Source organism: Nomascus leucogenys, chromosome 23 (genome assembly GCF_006542625.1).
Source record: "Nomascus leucogenys isolate Asia chromosome 23, Asia_NLE_v1, whole genome shotgun sequence".
Lineage (NCBI taxonomy): Eukaryota > Metazoa > Chordata > Mammalia > Primates > Hylobatidae > Nomascus > Nomascus leucogenys.
Genome location: NC_044403.1, coordinates 17,917,941 through 17,935,579, shown reverse-complemented (window position 1 = coordinate 17,935,579; position 17,639 = coordinate 17,917,941). Strand labels below are relative to the sequence as shown.

At 41.8% G+C, this 17,639-nt stretch overlaps 1 protein-coding gene across 1 annotated transcript in view; it reads left to right on the top strand.

Annotated features, from left to right (window-relative positions):
• Positions 1–1,687: 1,687 nt before the first annotated feature.
• Positions 1,688–17,639, top strand: part of DERA (deoxyribose-phosphate aldolase) — a 125,419-nt gene continuing 109,467 nt past the window's right edge. Inside the window, exon 1 of the mRNA XM_030804640.1 lies at positions 1,688–1,930. Coding sequence (XP_030660500.1) covers positions 1,900–1,930 — 31 coding nt within the window. The 5' untranslated portion in view covers positions 1,688–1,899. The remainder of the gene's footprint in view (positions 1,931–17,639) is intronic.

Below are 17,639 nucleotides of genomic sequence, written 5' to 3'. Positions count from 1 at the left end.
TTTGTATCTTCTAGAGATATGAATGATCTCCAGCCAGAGACCACCAGTAACACACCTACAAGTGGACAAAGTTGTGTTTATTGACTTATTGTAACAAGGGAGAATGCTTGCCATGGGGACCTAATGTGAGGTGTCTCAGTAAGAGGATGTTAGAAACGACATAGGATTTGGGCCTGTCGCAGGTGATTTGGGGAAAGTTCAAGGAAGGTGGGACCTTGATCCGAACTGGATGATGGTAGGAACTGGTGATAGTTCTATAATAGGGCATCTTAATTCTTATCTAAAACATAGGAATGGAGTGAAGCTAGAACTGATTGGTAAAGAAGTCATAATAGCTAGGATAGGGGCTATTTGAACAATATTCATGGTTTTCTATTATCAGACATGATTATGATTATGTTTTTGTTGATTCATTATGGTCACAATGGCCTTGGCTGATGCTGCTCTGTGAAATTGTATATGTTTAACCAGGGAAAACCAGGGTCCAGTTGTGAGTTTCAGGCCAGCTCCAGGCTTTCAGGGCCTGCTTTTCTCTTTTTCAAGGTTAATATAAAAAAGAAAAGTGCTATAGTATGTATGAATAGGATCTAGACACATCCGAAACATTCAACAGTGGCTGTGTGTGGACAAGGCTGAAAGCTCAGTGTAGAGGAGTATACAAATATTACTATTCCTATTTAAAACAGCTCAGTAATTACTGTATGAACTTGACAATAACATTAACAGCTTCCATTTTTTAAGCATCTACTGTATGCCATGTTATGTACTAGATGCATACATTCAGCAGCTTTGCAAGGTGAACATATTTTGATCATCTCCACTTTACAGGTAAGTAGACAGACTATTTTTCTAGAACTGCCAAATTACATTTATTAAATGGAAGAGCTGGTATATTAATGGGTTCAGCTCATTTTGAGCCCACTGTATTTCCACTATACCAGGATGACTTTGTATTCAGAACTTTGATGTCTAAAGGTATAGCAATGGAGATAAAATACATTATTTGCAGGACTGTTCAGAGACTCAAATGCTATCATACATCTATGTATGATGTATGAAAGCACCTAGCACAATAACTGGCTCATGGCAGACAAATCATAACTAACTGTACTCTGTTTTCATAGCAGAGGTGCCTCTAAATGTGAGTACAGATAAGTTAACTATTGAGGTTGTGGAGTGACTCGACAATTTTGACCTCTTGGTCACAGAGAAATCAGGCTGAAGCATTTTACCTTTATAGAATCATAGAATTTTAAAGAACCAAGAAATTGTCAAGGTCTTCTTTTACAGATGAGAAAAATGAAGCTCCGAAAAGCAGTTAATTTGCCCAGGGTCACACATTTAATTATTGCCCGAGCTAGGCTAAGAAACCAGGTCTTCTGACTCCTAAGCCCTTGCCTTCTTCAGGCCACATAGCTGCTTCTTTTCATGACGTGTAGATTAGAAAAGTCAGCGTGCCTGGGGCCCTTGATTGCTCCTTGGTTTCCCTAACAAGGATATGGGATCCCTGCTGACATTTCAGATCTGAAGTTGCAGAGCTCTGCACTTGGATCCTCTCTCCCTTCTTGTTATATAATCTTAGTTAAAAGTTTCTAGGAATATTTTTATTATGTGCAATTGGCAACTTCAGTATTTTTAAAAGGGTGTTGGTAGCATTATTTCCGGGAGCCACCTAGCGCTCCGGTTCGGTACCTCGTGGAGAAGACGGGGGAGGGGAGCGGCGCGATTTCCTTGCTGAGCAATAAGCCTAGGGTCCTGACCTCGTGGCCAGGGCCCGCGACTCCGCCCCGGGAGAAGGCAGGGGCGGGGCGAGCGCTCCAGCTGGCGGGAAGGAGGAAGTGCCGAGCGCCGCGCTGAGGCGGGCGCCTACCAGCCGGCAGCTCCGGAGCGGCCTGCGCCATGTCCGCGCACAGTCGGGGCACCGAGCTCGGTAAGGGGCTCGCGGGGCTCCCCATCCCTTCTCCTCGCGTCCAGCGCCGGCGGGACTAGCGCAGGGCCTGCCGCCGCCCAGTGCCCTGGCTGTGGGTCCCTGAGGGGTTTTCGCGAGGGCGGGAAGCAGTGGCGTCTGGTCCGCACTCACCCCAAGTAAAGGCCGAACCCGGCACGTTCGCGCCGCTTGCCTTTGCACCTAAGCTTTACTCTTGTATGCGGAAGGAGTAGGAAAGGATTAGATTATCATCTTCCTACCTTTTCGTTCACTCTAGCTCGCTGGTTGGAAAACCCAACAACCCAAAAAAACAAAACCCAAAACAACTCCCAAGCAGGTAAAACCAGATAAAAACCTTCCTTCTCCTCCTTTTAATAGAATACTTGTGTAATTTAATGCAGTATTTCCGTAGATAATTTTAACCATAACCTTGAAGTGGCCGAGCTCGTGGAAAAGTTGGTCAGCCTTCTGTGCTCAAAATGTAACACTGCAGATTGCGTGGGATTTTAGAGTTACGAAGATTTGTAAAAGTACCTGTATTATTTCCCAGTTTTCATCTTTTTTTATATTTGTTCAAATATTGGCAAGAAAACAACGTGAAAAATTTATAATTCAAACAGCAAAACCATGATCAAGATAAGGTTTAAACGTCTGGTTTAAGTATTATAGCTTGGATATCTGTGTATCCAGGATCTTTAACTTCTTACCTGTATGACTTCAGACAAATTAATAACTTTGCGCTTAAGTTTCTTCATCTGTAAAATGGTTATTATAGTGGTAGTTACCTTATAAAGCCGTTAGGAGATTAAATAGGAGGATACATGTAAAATAGTTTGGTATATTGTGGACACCTAGTAAGTCTTCAGTATAGACAGTATTGTGTCCGGAATTGGTGGGTTCTTGGTCTCACTGACTTCGAGAATGAAGCCGCGGACCTTCGCGGTGAGTGTTACAGTTCTTAAAGGCAACTTGTGGGGAGTTTGTTCCTTCTGATGTTCGGTTGTGTTCAGTTTCTTCCTTCTGGTGGGTTCATGGTCTCACTGGCTGAGGAGTGAAGCTGCAGACCTTCGCTGTGAGTGTTGCAGCTCATAAAGGCAGTGTGGAACCAAAGAGTGAGCAGCAGCAAGATTTATTAAAAAGAGAGAAAAAACAAAGCCTCCACAGTGTGGAATGAGACCCCAGCGGGTTGCCACTGCTGGCTCCCGCAGCCTGCTTTTATTCTCTTATCTGGCCCCACTCACATCCTGCTGATTGGTCCGTTTTACAGAGAGCCCAGTGGTCTGTTTTGACAGGGTGCTGATTGGTGCATTTACAATCCCTGAGCTAGACACAAAGGTTCTCCACCTCCCCACTGGATTAGCTAGATACAGAGTGTTGATTGGTGCATTCACAAACCCTGAGCTAGACACAGGGTACTGATTGGTGTGTTTACAAACCTTGCACTAGACACAGAGTGCCGATTGGTGTATTTACAATCCCCTAGCTAGACATAAAGGTTCTCCAAGTACCCACCAGACTCAGCAGCCCAGCTGGCTTCACCCAGTGGATCCCACACCGGGGTCACAGGTGGAGCTGCCTGCCAGTCCCCTGCCATGTGCCTGCACTCCTTAGCCCCTGCACTCCTTAGCTGTTGGGTGGTCCATGGGACTGGGCGTGGTGGAGCAGGGGTCGGCGCTCCTCAGGAAGGCTAGGGCGGCACAGGAGCACAGGAGCCGGGGGCGGGCCTGGGGGGAGGCTCAGGCATGGCTGGCTGCAAGTCCCCAGTCTTGCCCCGCAGGGAGGCAGCTAAGGCCCAGCGCCAGTGGGCCGGCACTGCTGGGGGACCCAGCACACCCTCCGCAGCCGCTGGCCCGGGTGCTAAGCCCCTCGTTGACCAGGGCCGGCAATCAGTGCGGGGGCCCGCGGAGCCCACGCCCACCTGGAGCTCACGCTGGCCGGCAAGCACCCAGGGTAGCCCCAGTTCCCGCCTGCGCCTCTCCCTCCACACCTCCCCGCAAGCTGAGGGAGCCAGCTCTGGCCTCGGCCAGCGCAGGGAAGGACTCCCATGGTGCAGCGGCGGGCTGAAGGGCTCCTCAAGCGCGGCCAGACTGGGCACTGAGGCCAAGGAGGCACCAAGAGCGAGTGAGGGCTGCCAGCATTAGTACTTCTCAGTACTAATACCTCTCAGTATTAGTATTATGGAGTTACGGTTTTAGGGGCTAATTTTGAGAAAATTGGCTCTAAATTATATGTAACACATACAGGTAGTTCCTTTTCACTCTCCTTAGAACTGACTTGTACTTAAACAGTCTGCACTTCCAAGAGGTGTTCTGGAATTTTTGTCGAATGGTAAGAGAGTAAATCTATCATTTTAAAGACAGTTGATTTTCTAACCTAGTTGATTTTATTTCAGTCACTGTCCTCTAGCTGATTATGTTTTAAACTCTAGTCCCATCTCTGGAACGTGGTCTTTAATAATAACGGCATATTTCTTAGATTGGAATATCCTTGAAGGTGGTGGATATGGGACAGGTTTGGGGTGGTGTCTTACCTTGGTATTCCCAGGAATATGACCGTGTGATTATGCATACATCAAGGATGTGCCCTAAATTTCCCAAAACTTAGACGTTTTAAATTTTTCTTTCAAAAAACATAATTGAACATTTTAAAATTTATTTATTTGCAGTAATTAGAATCAATCACTTCCATTCATTTGTTGAAAAGTAAAAGTGTAGACATAAATAATTGCCAGGTAGAATAATAGTAAATGTGGTTTTTATGCAGCTGTCGAAATGATCATAGCTTCGTTTTTATTATCTTATTTGTTAAAATCAGATTTTTTTCCTTCACATGTATTAATCCTTAATCCAAACAGGTTTAAACTGAAATGCTAAAATAAGTTATTTGAATTAGGTACTAGGGAAAAAAATCTTTCAGACTTAATTTATGTATTATATTAACTGATGATTTTTAAAACAGTTTTCTAATTGAAAGTCCTTTTAATAAACATTGTAACTAATTTCTAAAATAAATTAACATTTTTGTTCCCTTTTCTTATTACAAAAGGAATTCATGGTTATTGTAAAAATTCTAGAAAATACAGTTAGCACAAAAATATTGTAGAATTATTACTAGTCCAATCACTGTTATTTATGATTTGCTGTATATACTTCTAGTTCATAGACTTAAAAAAAAAATAGAGTTCCTTTGAGACTAAACCTGACCTTCATGATTAAAAAGTCTTTAAGGAAAACATTGGCATTTGGATGTATGGAAGATGTTTTCCAAATAGGGAATGTACCGTCTAGCTTTAATATTAGAGGATGGGGCCCAGCATTCTGAGTTTTAACAAGTCCTATGGGTAGTACTGAAGCATACCCAAGTTTGAGATCCATTGGCTTAATTATCTCCAAGGTACTATCAAGTTTTGTACCTAGACTGTTATGCCCTATATAGTCTGTTAAAATGTACAGATATTCTTCTATTTTATTAGATGCCACTTAACTATTACCTAAAATGTAGGTGTCACATGGGTAGTGATCTTTCTTTTGTTCACTGATGTCTCCCAAGTACCTAGAATAGTGTTTGGTACACAGAAGGCCCTCAAAAATGTCTTGAGGCTGGGCATGGTGGCTCATGCCTATAGTCCTGGCACTTTGGGAGGCCAAGGCAGCCGGATCACTTGAGATCAGAAGTTGGAGACCAGCCTGGCCAACATGGTGAAACCCCGTCTCTACTAAAAATACAAAAATTAGCTGGGCATGGTGGCGCATGCCTGTAGTCCCAGCTACTTGGGAAGCTGAGGTACGAGAATCGCTTGAACCCAGGGAGTGGAGGTTGCAATGAGCCGGAATTGTGCCACTGCACTCCATTGGGCGACAGACTGGAGACAGACTGTGTCTCAAAAAAGATAATAAAAAAAAAAAAAGAAAAAGAAAAAGTCTGTTGAATGAAGGAATGAATTGAGAGCTGCTTCTTACTTGGGGGAACTGGGGAATCTACCTGGTCCCCATGTATGGTTGCCTGGACAGGTGCTGTGAAGCTCGGCACCTTCTTCCTCTGTGTGAGTATTAAGATTCAGTTTTGTTACATCTGTCTTCAGAGATATCTCAAGAAGCCTATAAAGGATGTAGACAGTGTAACTTCCTTGCAAATGTTATCTTTGGAGGCGTCTGGAGAATGGGGGTGTTATTAGATGACTTCTAAGGATCTCTCTGCTCTGTCTCTGTGTGTCTGAAAACTCTTCTGTACAAAAAGCAACATTTCAAAGATATCTGAAAAAATAACCACGTTGGGATTTTGTATTTTTTTTTGAGACAGAGTCTCCCTCTGTTGCCCAGTCTGGAGTGCGGTGGTGTGATCTCGGCTCGCTGCAACCTCTGTCTCCCAGGTTCAAGCAATCCTCCTGCCTCAGCCTCCCGAGTAGCTGAGATTACAGGTGCTCGCCACCACGCCCGGCTAATATTTTTGTATTTTTAGTAGAGATGGGTTTTTGCCATGTTGGCCAGGCTAGTGGGATTTATTTTAAGAAGCACATTTATTTAGGTAGTTATTGAGTACCAATCTGTACTGGGTAGTATTACCTTAGGCTGGGGGTACAAGATAATCAGGGATGGTCACTGCCTTCACAGAGCTATTAATAGATCTGGTTCAGGAGCTGGACGTCAAGCTAGAGCTACAAGGTAAAATAAATGCAAGTGTGATGTGCAATTATTTTTCATTTATTTTTGTCTAAAAATTAGATGTACCTAGACTGTGCTTTAAATGGGTTGTGAAAATAGAATGTCTTGGTCGTTTTCCATTATAATTTTTAATTTCCTTTTAAAAGAACCTACGAATTAGGGATTTAGGGAGCTCATTTTTGGCATTCCTGCTAAGATATAACTTGGGTACAGAGTGTTTCTGATTTGGGTGATGGTGTGATTTTCCACTGCAAAGTTAATGGTTAATTTTTGGAATGGATATTTATTTATTTATTATTTTAATAGAGACCGTGTGTCAGTATGTTGACCAGATTGGTCTCAAACTCCTAGCCTCAAGTGATACTCCAGCCTCTACCTCCCAAAGTGCTAGGATTATAGGCATGAGCCACTGTGGGTGGCCTAGAATGGAATCTTAAACCTCAACAATAGGCAAGGCTATCTGTTTGCACAATAATTCTTCACCTTATTTAATACCTACTGTGTGCAGACACTGTGCTTAGGTGCTGGGTATAATGATAGTGTTAACATAGAGCTCTAACTACTTGTAAGGCACTATGCCGAATGCTTGAAATTCTCATTTAGTCCACAATGGCCCTGTGAGGGAGATAGCATGATCCTCGTTTACACATGAGCAAACTGAGGTACAGAGAGTTTTAAGTAACTTGCCAAAAACCAGTTGGGTATAGCTAATGTGGCAGAGCCAGAATTCAAGCCCAGGTGATCTGGTGCTAATAATGCTACATGCTTAAACAACCACTGTATCGATTGGTGCTGACTGGGAGCACTACACCCTAATGTCAGAAAAGTCAAATAGATAACTGGTGAATAATGTTAATGTTACTCTTTTAGGTTTGATTTGTCTGTTTAAGACATAAAAGGTTACTGTTTTATTGCCATAAACCCACATCTTAACCATTGCAGTTTGTTTCAAAGAAGATGCAGTTTATCGTGAGGGAGAATGGAGAAGTCCAAACTTTGGTAGATTATGAGAGTAGGGTTAGATGTTAGTGAAGTTTTCAAGGATGGCATGTCAAAACCAGACTTCCTCTGGAATTGCTTCATGTGGATATGCTGATGGGCCTCAGAGCATCATGTGATGGTGACCAGGGAGTGACCTCAAGGTGAACAGAGTGGGGCTTTTCTTTGTGTGTGTGTGTTTGTTTTGGTCTCTTACAGTTTTGTAAAACGTCACCTTTCATACTCCAGTCTTTGGGCTGGCCTCAGCTTCCTAGGTTTAAAAACCAATCCTTTTTCTTTTTTTTTTTTTTTTTGAGACAGAGTCTCACTCTGTCACCCAGGCTGGAGTGCAGTGGTGCAATCTCGGCTCACTGCAACCTCCGCCTCCCGGGTTCAAGTGAGTCTCCAGTCTCAGCCTCCTGAGTAGTTGGGATTACAGGCGCCCACCACCATGTCCGGCTAGTTTTGTATTTTTAGTAGAGATGGGGTTTTACTGTGTTGGTCTCGAACTCTTGACCTCACTCAGGTGATCCACCTGCCTCGGCCTCCCAAAGTACTGGGATTATAGGCGTGAGCCATCGCACCTGGTGCAATCCTGTTTCTTGATGTATTCTTTTTAAAAAATTTTAAAATAAGATATGGGGTCTTGCTGTGTTGCCTAGGCTGGTCTTGAACTCCTGGGCTCAAGCAGTTCTCCCTCCGTGGCCTCCCAAGTGGCTGGGACTATAGGCTGTAGTCACTGTGCCAGGCTCTTGTTCTTTAGGTTAAGAAAAATTAAGTAGAAATAGTGAAGTATTTGATAATTTTGTTAATTTGGAGTGACTTTTTTGTCCCAGATTTCTACATCTGGAGTTTCTCTTAGTAGTTTCCTGAAAAAATAGAACTGGAATCTCTTTAGCTGTAAACAAGTTTAAGGAATCTATGGGTCACAAGTGAGAAGTGATGTAATACACCTTACAAAGTCCCCATATTTTTTTTTTTTATTGAGACAGAGGGCTTTAAATTTTGCCTTTAAGTTACAAAAGTCAATTCCTACTGAAAAAAAAAAAAAACAACTAAAACATAAGGCAGTGTATTCTTCACTAGGTGGCATATGAAAATTTGACTCTAGCTCTTAGCTCAGGTGGTAAGAGAATTTAAAAATTTTTAGATTTCTGCGGGGAATTTCCCAACTGGAGTTAACTTGAGGTTTCTTTAAACAATAAAATTGATTTGCGTAATTTTAAGTTAATGTGGGTTTTATGTCTGAATCTAATTTTTTTCTCTTTAATATTTAATACTTAACATACATAGGTTACTTTAGGTTTCATAGAGTGCTTTTACTAATATAATCTCTTTTAATTCTCCCAGGAATCCATTGTGCTAGGCATTATCATTTTCATTTCATAGATGAGAAAACTAAGGCCTAGAAAACACAAAAAACTTGCTTATTATACCTCAGAGCTAGTAAGAGTTGAGGTCAAGACTCAAATGCAGAACTTCCGATTACAGGTTTTTACCCTTTGCTTTACACCAACGGTCCCGGACCTTTTTGGCACCAGGGACTGAACTGGTTTTGTGGAGGACAGTTTTTCCACAGACTGGGCTAGGGGTGGGTGTTTCAACAAGGTATTTCCGGCTTATCTTATAATTTCCCTTTCCCAGCACCAAAGTCAGCCAGTTCTCCAGGGAGCATTTTTTTTCGGTGGATAACGATACTGAGAAGCCAAGATTTGAGCACTAGGTATGCTCATTGTGATGGGTGACTCTGTTCCCAAGGCCCTCAGCTGGCAGAGCTGAAAAATATATGTACTGTATACACACACACACTTCTAGATTCGTCTGCCTATCATCTCTGTGTATCTACATAGTGAAAACCATGAGTTCACACTAATACCACCAGTTCTGGTCCAGTACCACAGGATGTATCCCAGTGTTCTCCCTTTCCATATTTGAAACACTCCACATGCTTCCCCTGGCCCCAGCAGACTTTCTTCTCACTGTTCTCAGGCTCTGACCCCTGAGTTGGGCCTCCCTCCTGTGAGGCTGCCTTCCTCATCCCGCTGGTGCTTTGTCCCCCACAGCAGGCTGCTGCCTACACAAATCTCCCTGTTACCTTAGTGTGGGGCTATGGAGCTCTGTGCCCGGCTCTGTGCCTCTCCTCCCTCTCCAGGCGGATACCTTCCTTACCCTGCTTGCGCTTCCACTCCCCATGTCTTGCTCCCACTTTGTGCAGATCCCTTCCTTGTTCTGATTGGACTCTGGGCTACCCCATACTGTTTGGCCCACTCTGGGCCATAGTGGTGCCCCCATTTCAACCTGGCTCAAATGACTACGTTGTTCACCTCCTCTTCGGTGCCCCACCCCAGTGGTTTAGGACAATTGTTTGGGAAGGGGAAGGGGGCCAGAATAATTTTTTTTTTAATTTTTAAAATGTAAATATATAAGAATATTTTAAAAACCTTTATGTGGAGTGCCTGCTGTTCCTGGCACTTGTTACTTGCTGCTCATGGTCATGGCAGGGATGCCAAGGTGAGCCTGACCTGGTCTCTGCTTTCCCAGAGCTCATAGGCAACTAAGGGAGATGTTTATGTAAATCACCACATAAGGCATGTTAAAACTGACAACAGGAACGTGGTGGGATTGGAAGGGTAAAGACGAATTCACAGACGGTCCAGGGAGGGTTTTTTGGAGAGGATATTTCTGACGGAGTAGTTTCTACAAAGGGACTAGCAAAAGCAGCCTGGCATGTCTCATTAACTATAGGAACTCAATTTTCAGGTATCTAGTGTAATCTTCTCATTATACTATAATGGCTAAGAGTAATGTTTTCATGAAGAAAGAAAAAAAATCCTTCATAGCCTATGTATGAAATACATACACTGAGTCAATAATTATGTACATTTTAGATTTTAACTGGGGCATCCTTTTGTGAATGCTAACTACTTTGATTTTACCTTAGAAGTCTTTTACTTTTTGCTTGTAAGCATAAATGATGAGGCTGTCTTTTATTGTTGTGATACTGTTTGATAAATAGAAAAACTATAAAGTAATAATTTGGGTTTGTTGTATAATTAAATAATTAAAAGTCCTCTGCGGTGCCTGCTAAGTTAAAAAACATTTTTTTTTTTTTTTAAAGCATCTAAGCCCGGTGGATTTTAATTATTAGGAAGGAAGAAAAACTTCAAGCACTTATTTAAAATGGGATGCCTCTGCCAGGAAAGAAAGACTAGTAAATGAGACAGCAGACAGAGAGCCCTTGAGGATGCGATTTAAACATGTCACCAGAAATTGTTTAAGTGGAGAGCTCTGGCCCTTTTAAAACACTGTCTGTCACTTGAGGATTGGGTCACCTTGAAATGTGTTCATCTTTTGAGTTAAAGGCATAAAAAGGCACTTTGAAATTTTTCAGTTAACTTTGGTGTGTGTTGTGTGTGTGTCTACGAATGTACTTCTCCTCAGCCTGCCGCAGCCGTAACAGTGAGTTCCCTAGAAACCAAAGTGGTTGCAAGGGAAGGATAAATGTTTAATCTTGGCTCCAGCAAACTATACAGATTTTTTAAATGTTGAGACACTCTGGCTGAAACTTCTGGCTGGCTTTCTATAGTCAGGCCTTCCTGCCGCAAAGTAAAGTCTAAGACAAGAGTAGCTGCTGGTAGTTATTTCCTAAAAAGGTGCCACTTAACTGGTGTCTTTGTTCTTTTGGAAGGTGGTTAATGATGCTAAGGTCTTTAAAGTCTGGAAAAATATACAAATTAACTGCTCTCATAATCCAGATTCAGATAAGGTTTTCAACTGTCCACCTAATGGACTGCCCCACAGCCTCAGAAAGAAATGTGTGTGTGTGTGTGAGAGAGAGAGAGAGAGAGGGAGAGAGAGGGAGGGAGAGAGAGAGACAGGAAAGAAATTTCATTCAAATGTCTAAAATTTGACATTAAACTAGGTATCTGGCCTGCTGAAGGTATAGATAGAGACTCCTTATCTGTGATGTAGAGATTCTTGAATAAACATTACCTCTTATGAATATTTCAGATACTCTTTTCTAGGAAAATAATAGTGTCCACACTTAATAAGGCTACCTCTTTTTGTTGTTGTGTTTCGTGTCATGGAATTTCCTAGCAGAAAGGCATGTTTGCTATCAGTCCAGCCCGCTTCTGTTGTGGGTAAGAAAACTGAGACCTAGGGCAGTTAAGCCTGTGGTCACATGGCTGGTTAGAGGTAGTCCTAGAATGGAAATTCAGGCTCTCTCTATGCTGGTTTAGTCTAGCATGTTGCGTTACCTTCTTTTCCACTAGTTTACCATGAGCTTGGCTGGGCTCTGATCCTGCCTCAGAATCACCTAAGATGCTTGTTAAAAAATACAGATTCCTGAGCCCCACAATAGCTTTAATTATTTGTATTATGGGAGCTGGGTGTGATGGCTCACGCCTGTAATTCCAGCACTTTGGGAGGCCGAGGCGGGCCGATCACGAGGTGAAGAGATTGAGACCATCCAGGCCAACATGGTGAAAGCGCGTCTCTACTAAAAGTACAAAAATTAGCTGGGCGTGGTGGCATGTGCCTGTAACAGTTCCAGCTACTCTTGAGGCTGAGGCAGGAGAATTGCTTGAACCTGGGAGGCGAGGTTGCAGTGAGCCGAGATTGCGCCACTACACTCCAGCCTGGCGATAGAGCGAGACTCCGTCTCAAAAAAAACCCCCCAAAAACCCCAAATTATTTGTATTATGGGGAGAAAGCCCATGAGTCTGCATTTTTATAAGATTCCCAGATAGCTCTTATGAATGAATACTGCAGGGTCAGAACCACGCAGTAAGCTGTGGAGTAGACCCAGGTTCAGATTCAGAGAATCTTTACTTACGATCTATTGTTTTTTGATAAATCTTCTGTCATTTTTACCTTAATCTTATTATCTTTATATATCATATATTTTACATTGATAAGCAAAGTTTCTCTAAGAAAATATGGAGAGAAATTAGCCTTTTTATTTGATTAAGATAAGTGAAGAAATGTGTTAAAGTGAATGTGAAGGCATATTGGAAACATCGGGGTGACGTAGTGAAGTAAGTGCATATATCTGAAAAGTGCACTGTGTCTGAAAAGGGACATACTTTATTCAAATGATGCCAGTGGTTAGTGGAAGGATATAATCAGTGTTCTTGATGATTTTGGAAGTTGATATAAGGATATCTTCTCTGTGGTCTCAGAGACTGGAGGAGATAGACTCCTAATCCCGTTAGCTGAAGATGTGAGATTAACCAGAAAGAGTAATTCCGTTAATTTTCTGGTAGAAAAAAACATATTCATGTTTCCTTGAGATTATGGATTAAGTTTGTATTTTGGACTCAGGGAAGAAAGTAGGTTGTAACAATTCCTATTGTATTTGGTGAAGGAGCTCAAGATCTGTATATTGTGGTATTTTGAGGGAGATTATTTTTTCTTCAGTAAGTAGCAAGAAACAAGTGCTTCTAATAATTTTCCAAAGAGGCCGGGCATGGTGGCTCATGCCTGTAATCCCAGCACTTTGGGAATCCGAGGTGGGCAGATCACCTGAGTTCAGGCATTCGAGACCAGCCTGGTCAACATGATGAAACTTCGTTTCTACTAAAAATACCAAAGAAATTAACCAGGCTTGATGGCGAGCTCCTGTAATCCCAGCTACTCGGGAGACTGAGGTAGGAGAATTGCTTGAACCCAGGAAGCAGAGGTTGCAGTGAGCCAAGATCACGCCATTGCACTCCAGCCTGGGTGACGAGCAAAACTCCATCTCAAATAATAATAATAATAAATAATTTTCCAAGGAATAAACAAGAAATGTATTTTAGTTTTGTGTCTTTATAAGCAGAGTTTTCCTTTTTTAACTTTTGACTTCTTAGGAGGCAATCATTATTATAATCTCTAAGTCATTCATTCAGCACGTGTATGTTGAGTACTGTGAACTCATCACTGTCCATGTCTTTGTGAAAGCTACAAGAGCAATAGAACTTAGGAGTCCTGCGCTTGAGAAGCTTACCTTCATCAAATTTTAAAATATCCCTGGGGAAGTACACTGCCTTATTCTTGTCAAGGAAAGCAAACTGTGGCCATCATCAGGATATGCACTTGCCCTGTTTGAAATGATTAGCCAGTCAACATTGCATTATTAACCTTTAGATAATCATTTAAAAATGCTGTGGGAAATCTCTTGAGCTAGGCAAAGGTCTAATATGGATTTTTATTAGTGAAAACATTTCCATAGATCTGTCTCCAGCAAGAAAAAAATCATAATTTCAGTCTGCAGATGAATGCTATATTTGACTGAGTGTTACATTAAACTACTAATTAATATAGAGAAATTTTGGGACACAGTGATTAGCATGTAGAGTCTAGAAAATAGGCATTGGTGCTGATAATACTGAAGACTGTCTGAAAGAAAAGCATCCTAAAGAAAGTTCAGTTGTTTTGGTGCCTGACAGTAGTTATTTTTACAGGCCAAGTTGAAATTAGGTATCCTGTGGAAAGAATGTCAGGGAATGTGTACCTGCCCATTTATGCTTCACTGAATGCATTGTGGTTTATCTGGGAAGGCTACAGGACTGGGACCCAGGCACTTTAGTTGTCCATCTGATAGCATCTAGCTGTGGAACCTTGCGGGGTGGGGAGGGGCTTCAGTACACTAGCTTGTACTTTCCAAGTCTGTAAAACAGACACACGAGAATGTAGGTTCATCAGTTGTAAGGTTTGTACCACTCTGATGGGGGATGTTGATAACGGGGGAGGCTATGCATGTGTGGGGCAAAGCTTATGTGGGAAATCTCTGTACCTTCTGTTCAGTTTTGCTGTGAATCTGAAACTGCTCTAAAAAATAGTGGTTTTTGTTTTTGTTTTTAAAAAATAGACACAGATTTCTGAAAATCCTTCTAGTTTTGAACTTCTTTGAGTCTTCTGATCATTCCTTAAAATTGTAGGTCTAGAATGTTCCCTGTGCTTGGAGTTCAGACCTTTTCCTTCCTGCTCTGGCCAGCATGATCTTCTCTGGCTTTCAAGGCTCTGAATTCCAGTGATCAGTTTACATTTTCTGCCCTATTTCTGATAACTAGACACATTATATTTTCTTTTTCTCTAGATGTCTCATGAATGTATACCTTGACTTAAAAATTCTTATGTGAACAGAGCCTTTTATTTTGTATTCATTCCTCTGCATGGCAGAATATTGGTTATAGTCTTACTGTTGTTTTTTTTTTTTTTCCATAAAAATATCTTGTGAATTCATCTCTTCCTGTCTCCTATTCCCTAGGCTTGGTTCATTCTATCACACATCTGAATCACAATGGTGGCTTCATAGCTGGTTTCTTTACCTCTGGGCTTTCTCATCTGCCCCTGGAAAATCCATATTTGGTTAAACTTTTTCCTGTTGTTTTTTCAAAGAGAACACATTTATTCATCTCCAATTTGCTTTTCTGATTATTTGGTTCCTTCAGAATGTTCTTTCATTTCATGAAAAGTATGTAATCTTACTTAAACAAATGACTGTATGCTCTGTCTTTAGTTGAAGAAAATGATTGAGTTAGTGAGTAACAGCCAAATAATTCTATCCAGAAATATTTGAATGATGTTAGCCAGGTAAGAATTCTAAGGACTGAAAATAGAGTTGTCTATAAAATTCTATTAAAATTATATGTGTGGTTGGGTTAGGTGGCTTATGCCTGTAATCCTAACTCTTTGGGATGCTGCAGTGGGAGTTTCGCTTGAGCCCAGGAGTTTGAGATTAGCCTGGGCAATATAGCAGACTCCAACAAAAAGTTTTCAAATTAGCTGGGTGTGGTGGTATGCCGCTATGGTCACAGCTACCTGGGAAACTGAGGCGGGACAAGGTTACAGTGATGATCATACTGCTGTACTGTAGCCTGGGTGACAGAGCAATACCCTGTTTCTAAAATTAAAATGTATATATATAAAAGTTAAAGAATCGAACTCAGTAAATATATTTTTCACTGTAGAGATTACAAATACAATACTCTAGAAATAACTTGGGTTTTTGAATTATAGAGATCTGTGTTTCCATCATAGCCCTGACATGATCCAACATGACCTTCAAGGTCCATCATGGTGTGACCTTGAACAAGTAATTTATTATCTGAGCTTCAGCTGTTTCCTTATCTGTAAAATGGACCTAATGGCTACCTGTTAGAGTTAGTGAGACTATTAAGTGAGATATATAATTAAATCACCTTTAACTTGATGAGAGATCAATAAATGGTAGCCACTATTGTAATTCCAATCGATCCTGTATTATCGTCCTAAAATACTTGGCTTTCACCATTTCACCTCCTCCCTGAAGGCTTACTTGGTCTCCTCTGCTAGACTTTTCAACACTGATCTCCTAAGATACTTTGCCTTCTTTTATGGTACCTACCAATTTCAGTCTTGTGTTTTTATGTTCTAATGCTGCTTTATTAATAGGCTGCTTGAGGGTAGGATCTGTGCTTATCGGGCGTCTGTATCCCTTATGTCACCTTGAACAGTATTTTTCATAATGTGAAGACTTGTTTTCATCAGTGTTTGTTGAATGAATAAGGAAGCATTGCTCCCCTTTTCTGGGAAGTTACAATGGCCTTTTACTGCCTGGTGTACCAAGCCCAGACACTTCATTCTCTCTCTCTTTGAAGATCCTGGGTTATTTGGCCCCATTCCTGTTACTCTTCCATCCCCCAGCCCCAACCCCTTTGCTGTTGTCAGACTGTCTTGGTCTTTGTTCTTTGGGAATGTTGGTCCTGTTTAGAATGCCTCTTGACGTTATCCGCTCTGCTATTGGAAATTATCCCTAGCCTTGAAGGTGAAGCTTAAATTCCTTCACTTTCATAAACCCTTCTCTTATTCCTCTTGAGTTTTAATGCTTAATTATTTTTTTCTTTGTAAATTTTCTTCTCACTATTTTGAACACATGCCCCTTAACACCAAAGACAATAACTAGAACATTAAAAAGGCCTACCTCTCTGTAAACTTTGGAGAACAAATCAGTGTGGCAGCTTTACTCTTTGAAGTGTGAAGAAAAAAGATGTTTAAAACTTGAACCATCTGGGAGTGAAATTGTTCTAAAATTAAGTATCTTTAAAAAAATGTTTTTGCCTAATTGTGAAGGTATACACAGATTACTTTTATAACTTATCCGTAAATTATCAAGGAAATTAAAATTCACAGATTTTCAAGGAAATCAGAATTGCCTAGTATCATCTCCTGAAGAAGTAGAACTTTGAAGGTTTAGTCCCTGTGGGAGGTGCAGTGCACTGAGGAGAATTTAATCATTTTTGCTGACTTAGAGGACCTTACAAGCATCAAAGCTGCTGTGTTTTCATGCAGTGAGGCCCGCATCAACTCCTGAGGCTTTTTTTTTTTTTTTTTTTTTTGAGACAGTCTTACTCTGTCACCCAGGCTGGAGTACAGTGGCACAATCTCGGCGCACTGCAACCTCCACCTCCCAGGTTCAAGCAATTCTCCTGCCTCCCAAGTAGTTGGGATTAGAGGCGTCCACCATCACACGCCCAGCTGATTTTTGTACTTTTAGTAGAGTCGGGGTTTCACTATGTTGGCCAGGCTGGTCTCGAACTCCTGAACTCAGGTGATCCGCCCGCCTCGGCCTCCCAAAGTGCTGGGAGTATAGGCGTGAGCCACTGTACCTGGTCAACTCCTGAGGCGTTTAGAGCCACTTTCGTCTAATCAAGTGGCCCGTACTGCTCTTCTTTTTTGATGCACTGTTTTTTTTTTTTTTTCTTTTCTTTTCAAGATGAAGTCTTGCTAGGTTGCCAAGGCTTGTGTCAAACTCCTGGCTTCAAGCAGTCCTCCCGCTTCAGCCTCCTCAGTAGCTGGGACAACAGGTGTGTGCCACTACTCTTCACTCACTGAGTGTATTTTGAAATAAACTTTTTGATTCCTCCCCTGTGATCAGGCTCTCATTCGTCTATCATAGCAATTTCCACTTCAGATATGCTATTTCGAATATGCAGTAGGCAAGAAACAAGAGAATCAGCCGGGCGCGGTGGCTCATGCCTGTAATCCCAGCACTTTGGGAGGCCGAGGCGGGCGGATCACGAGATCAGGAGATCGAGACCATCCTGGCT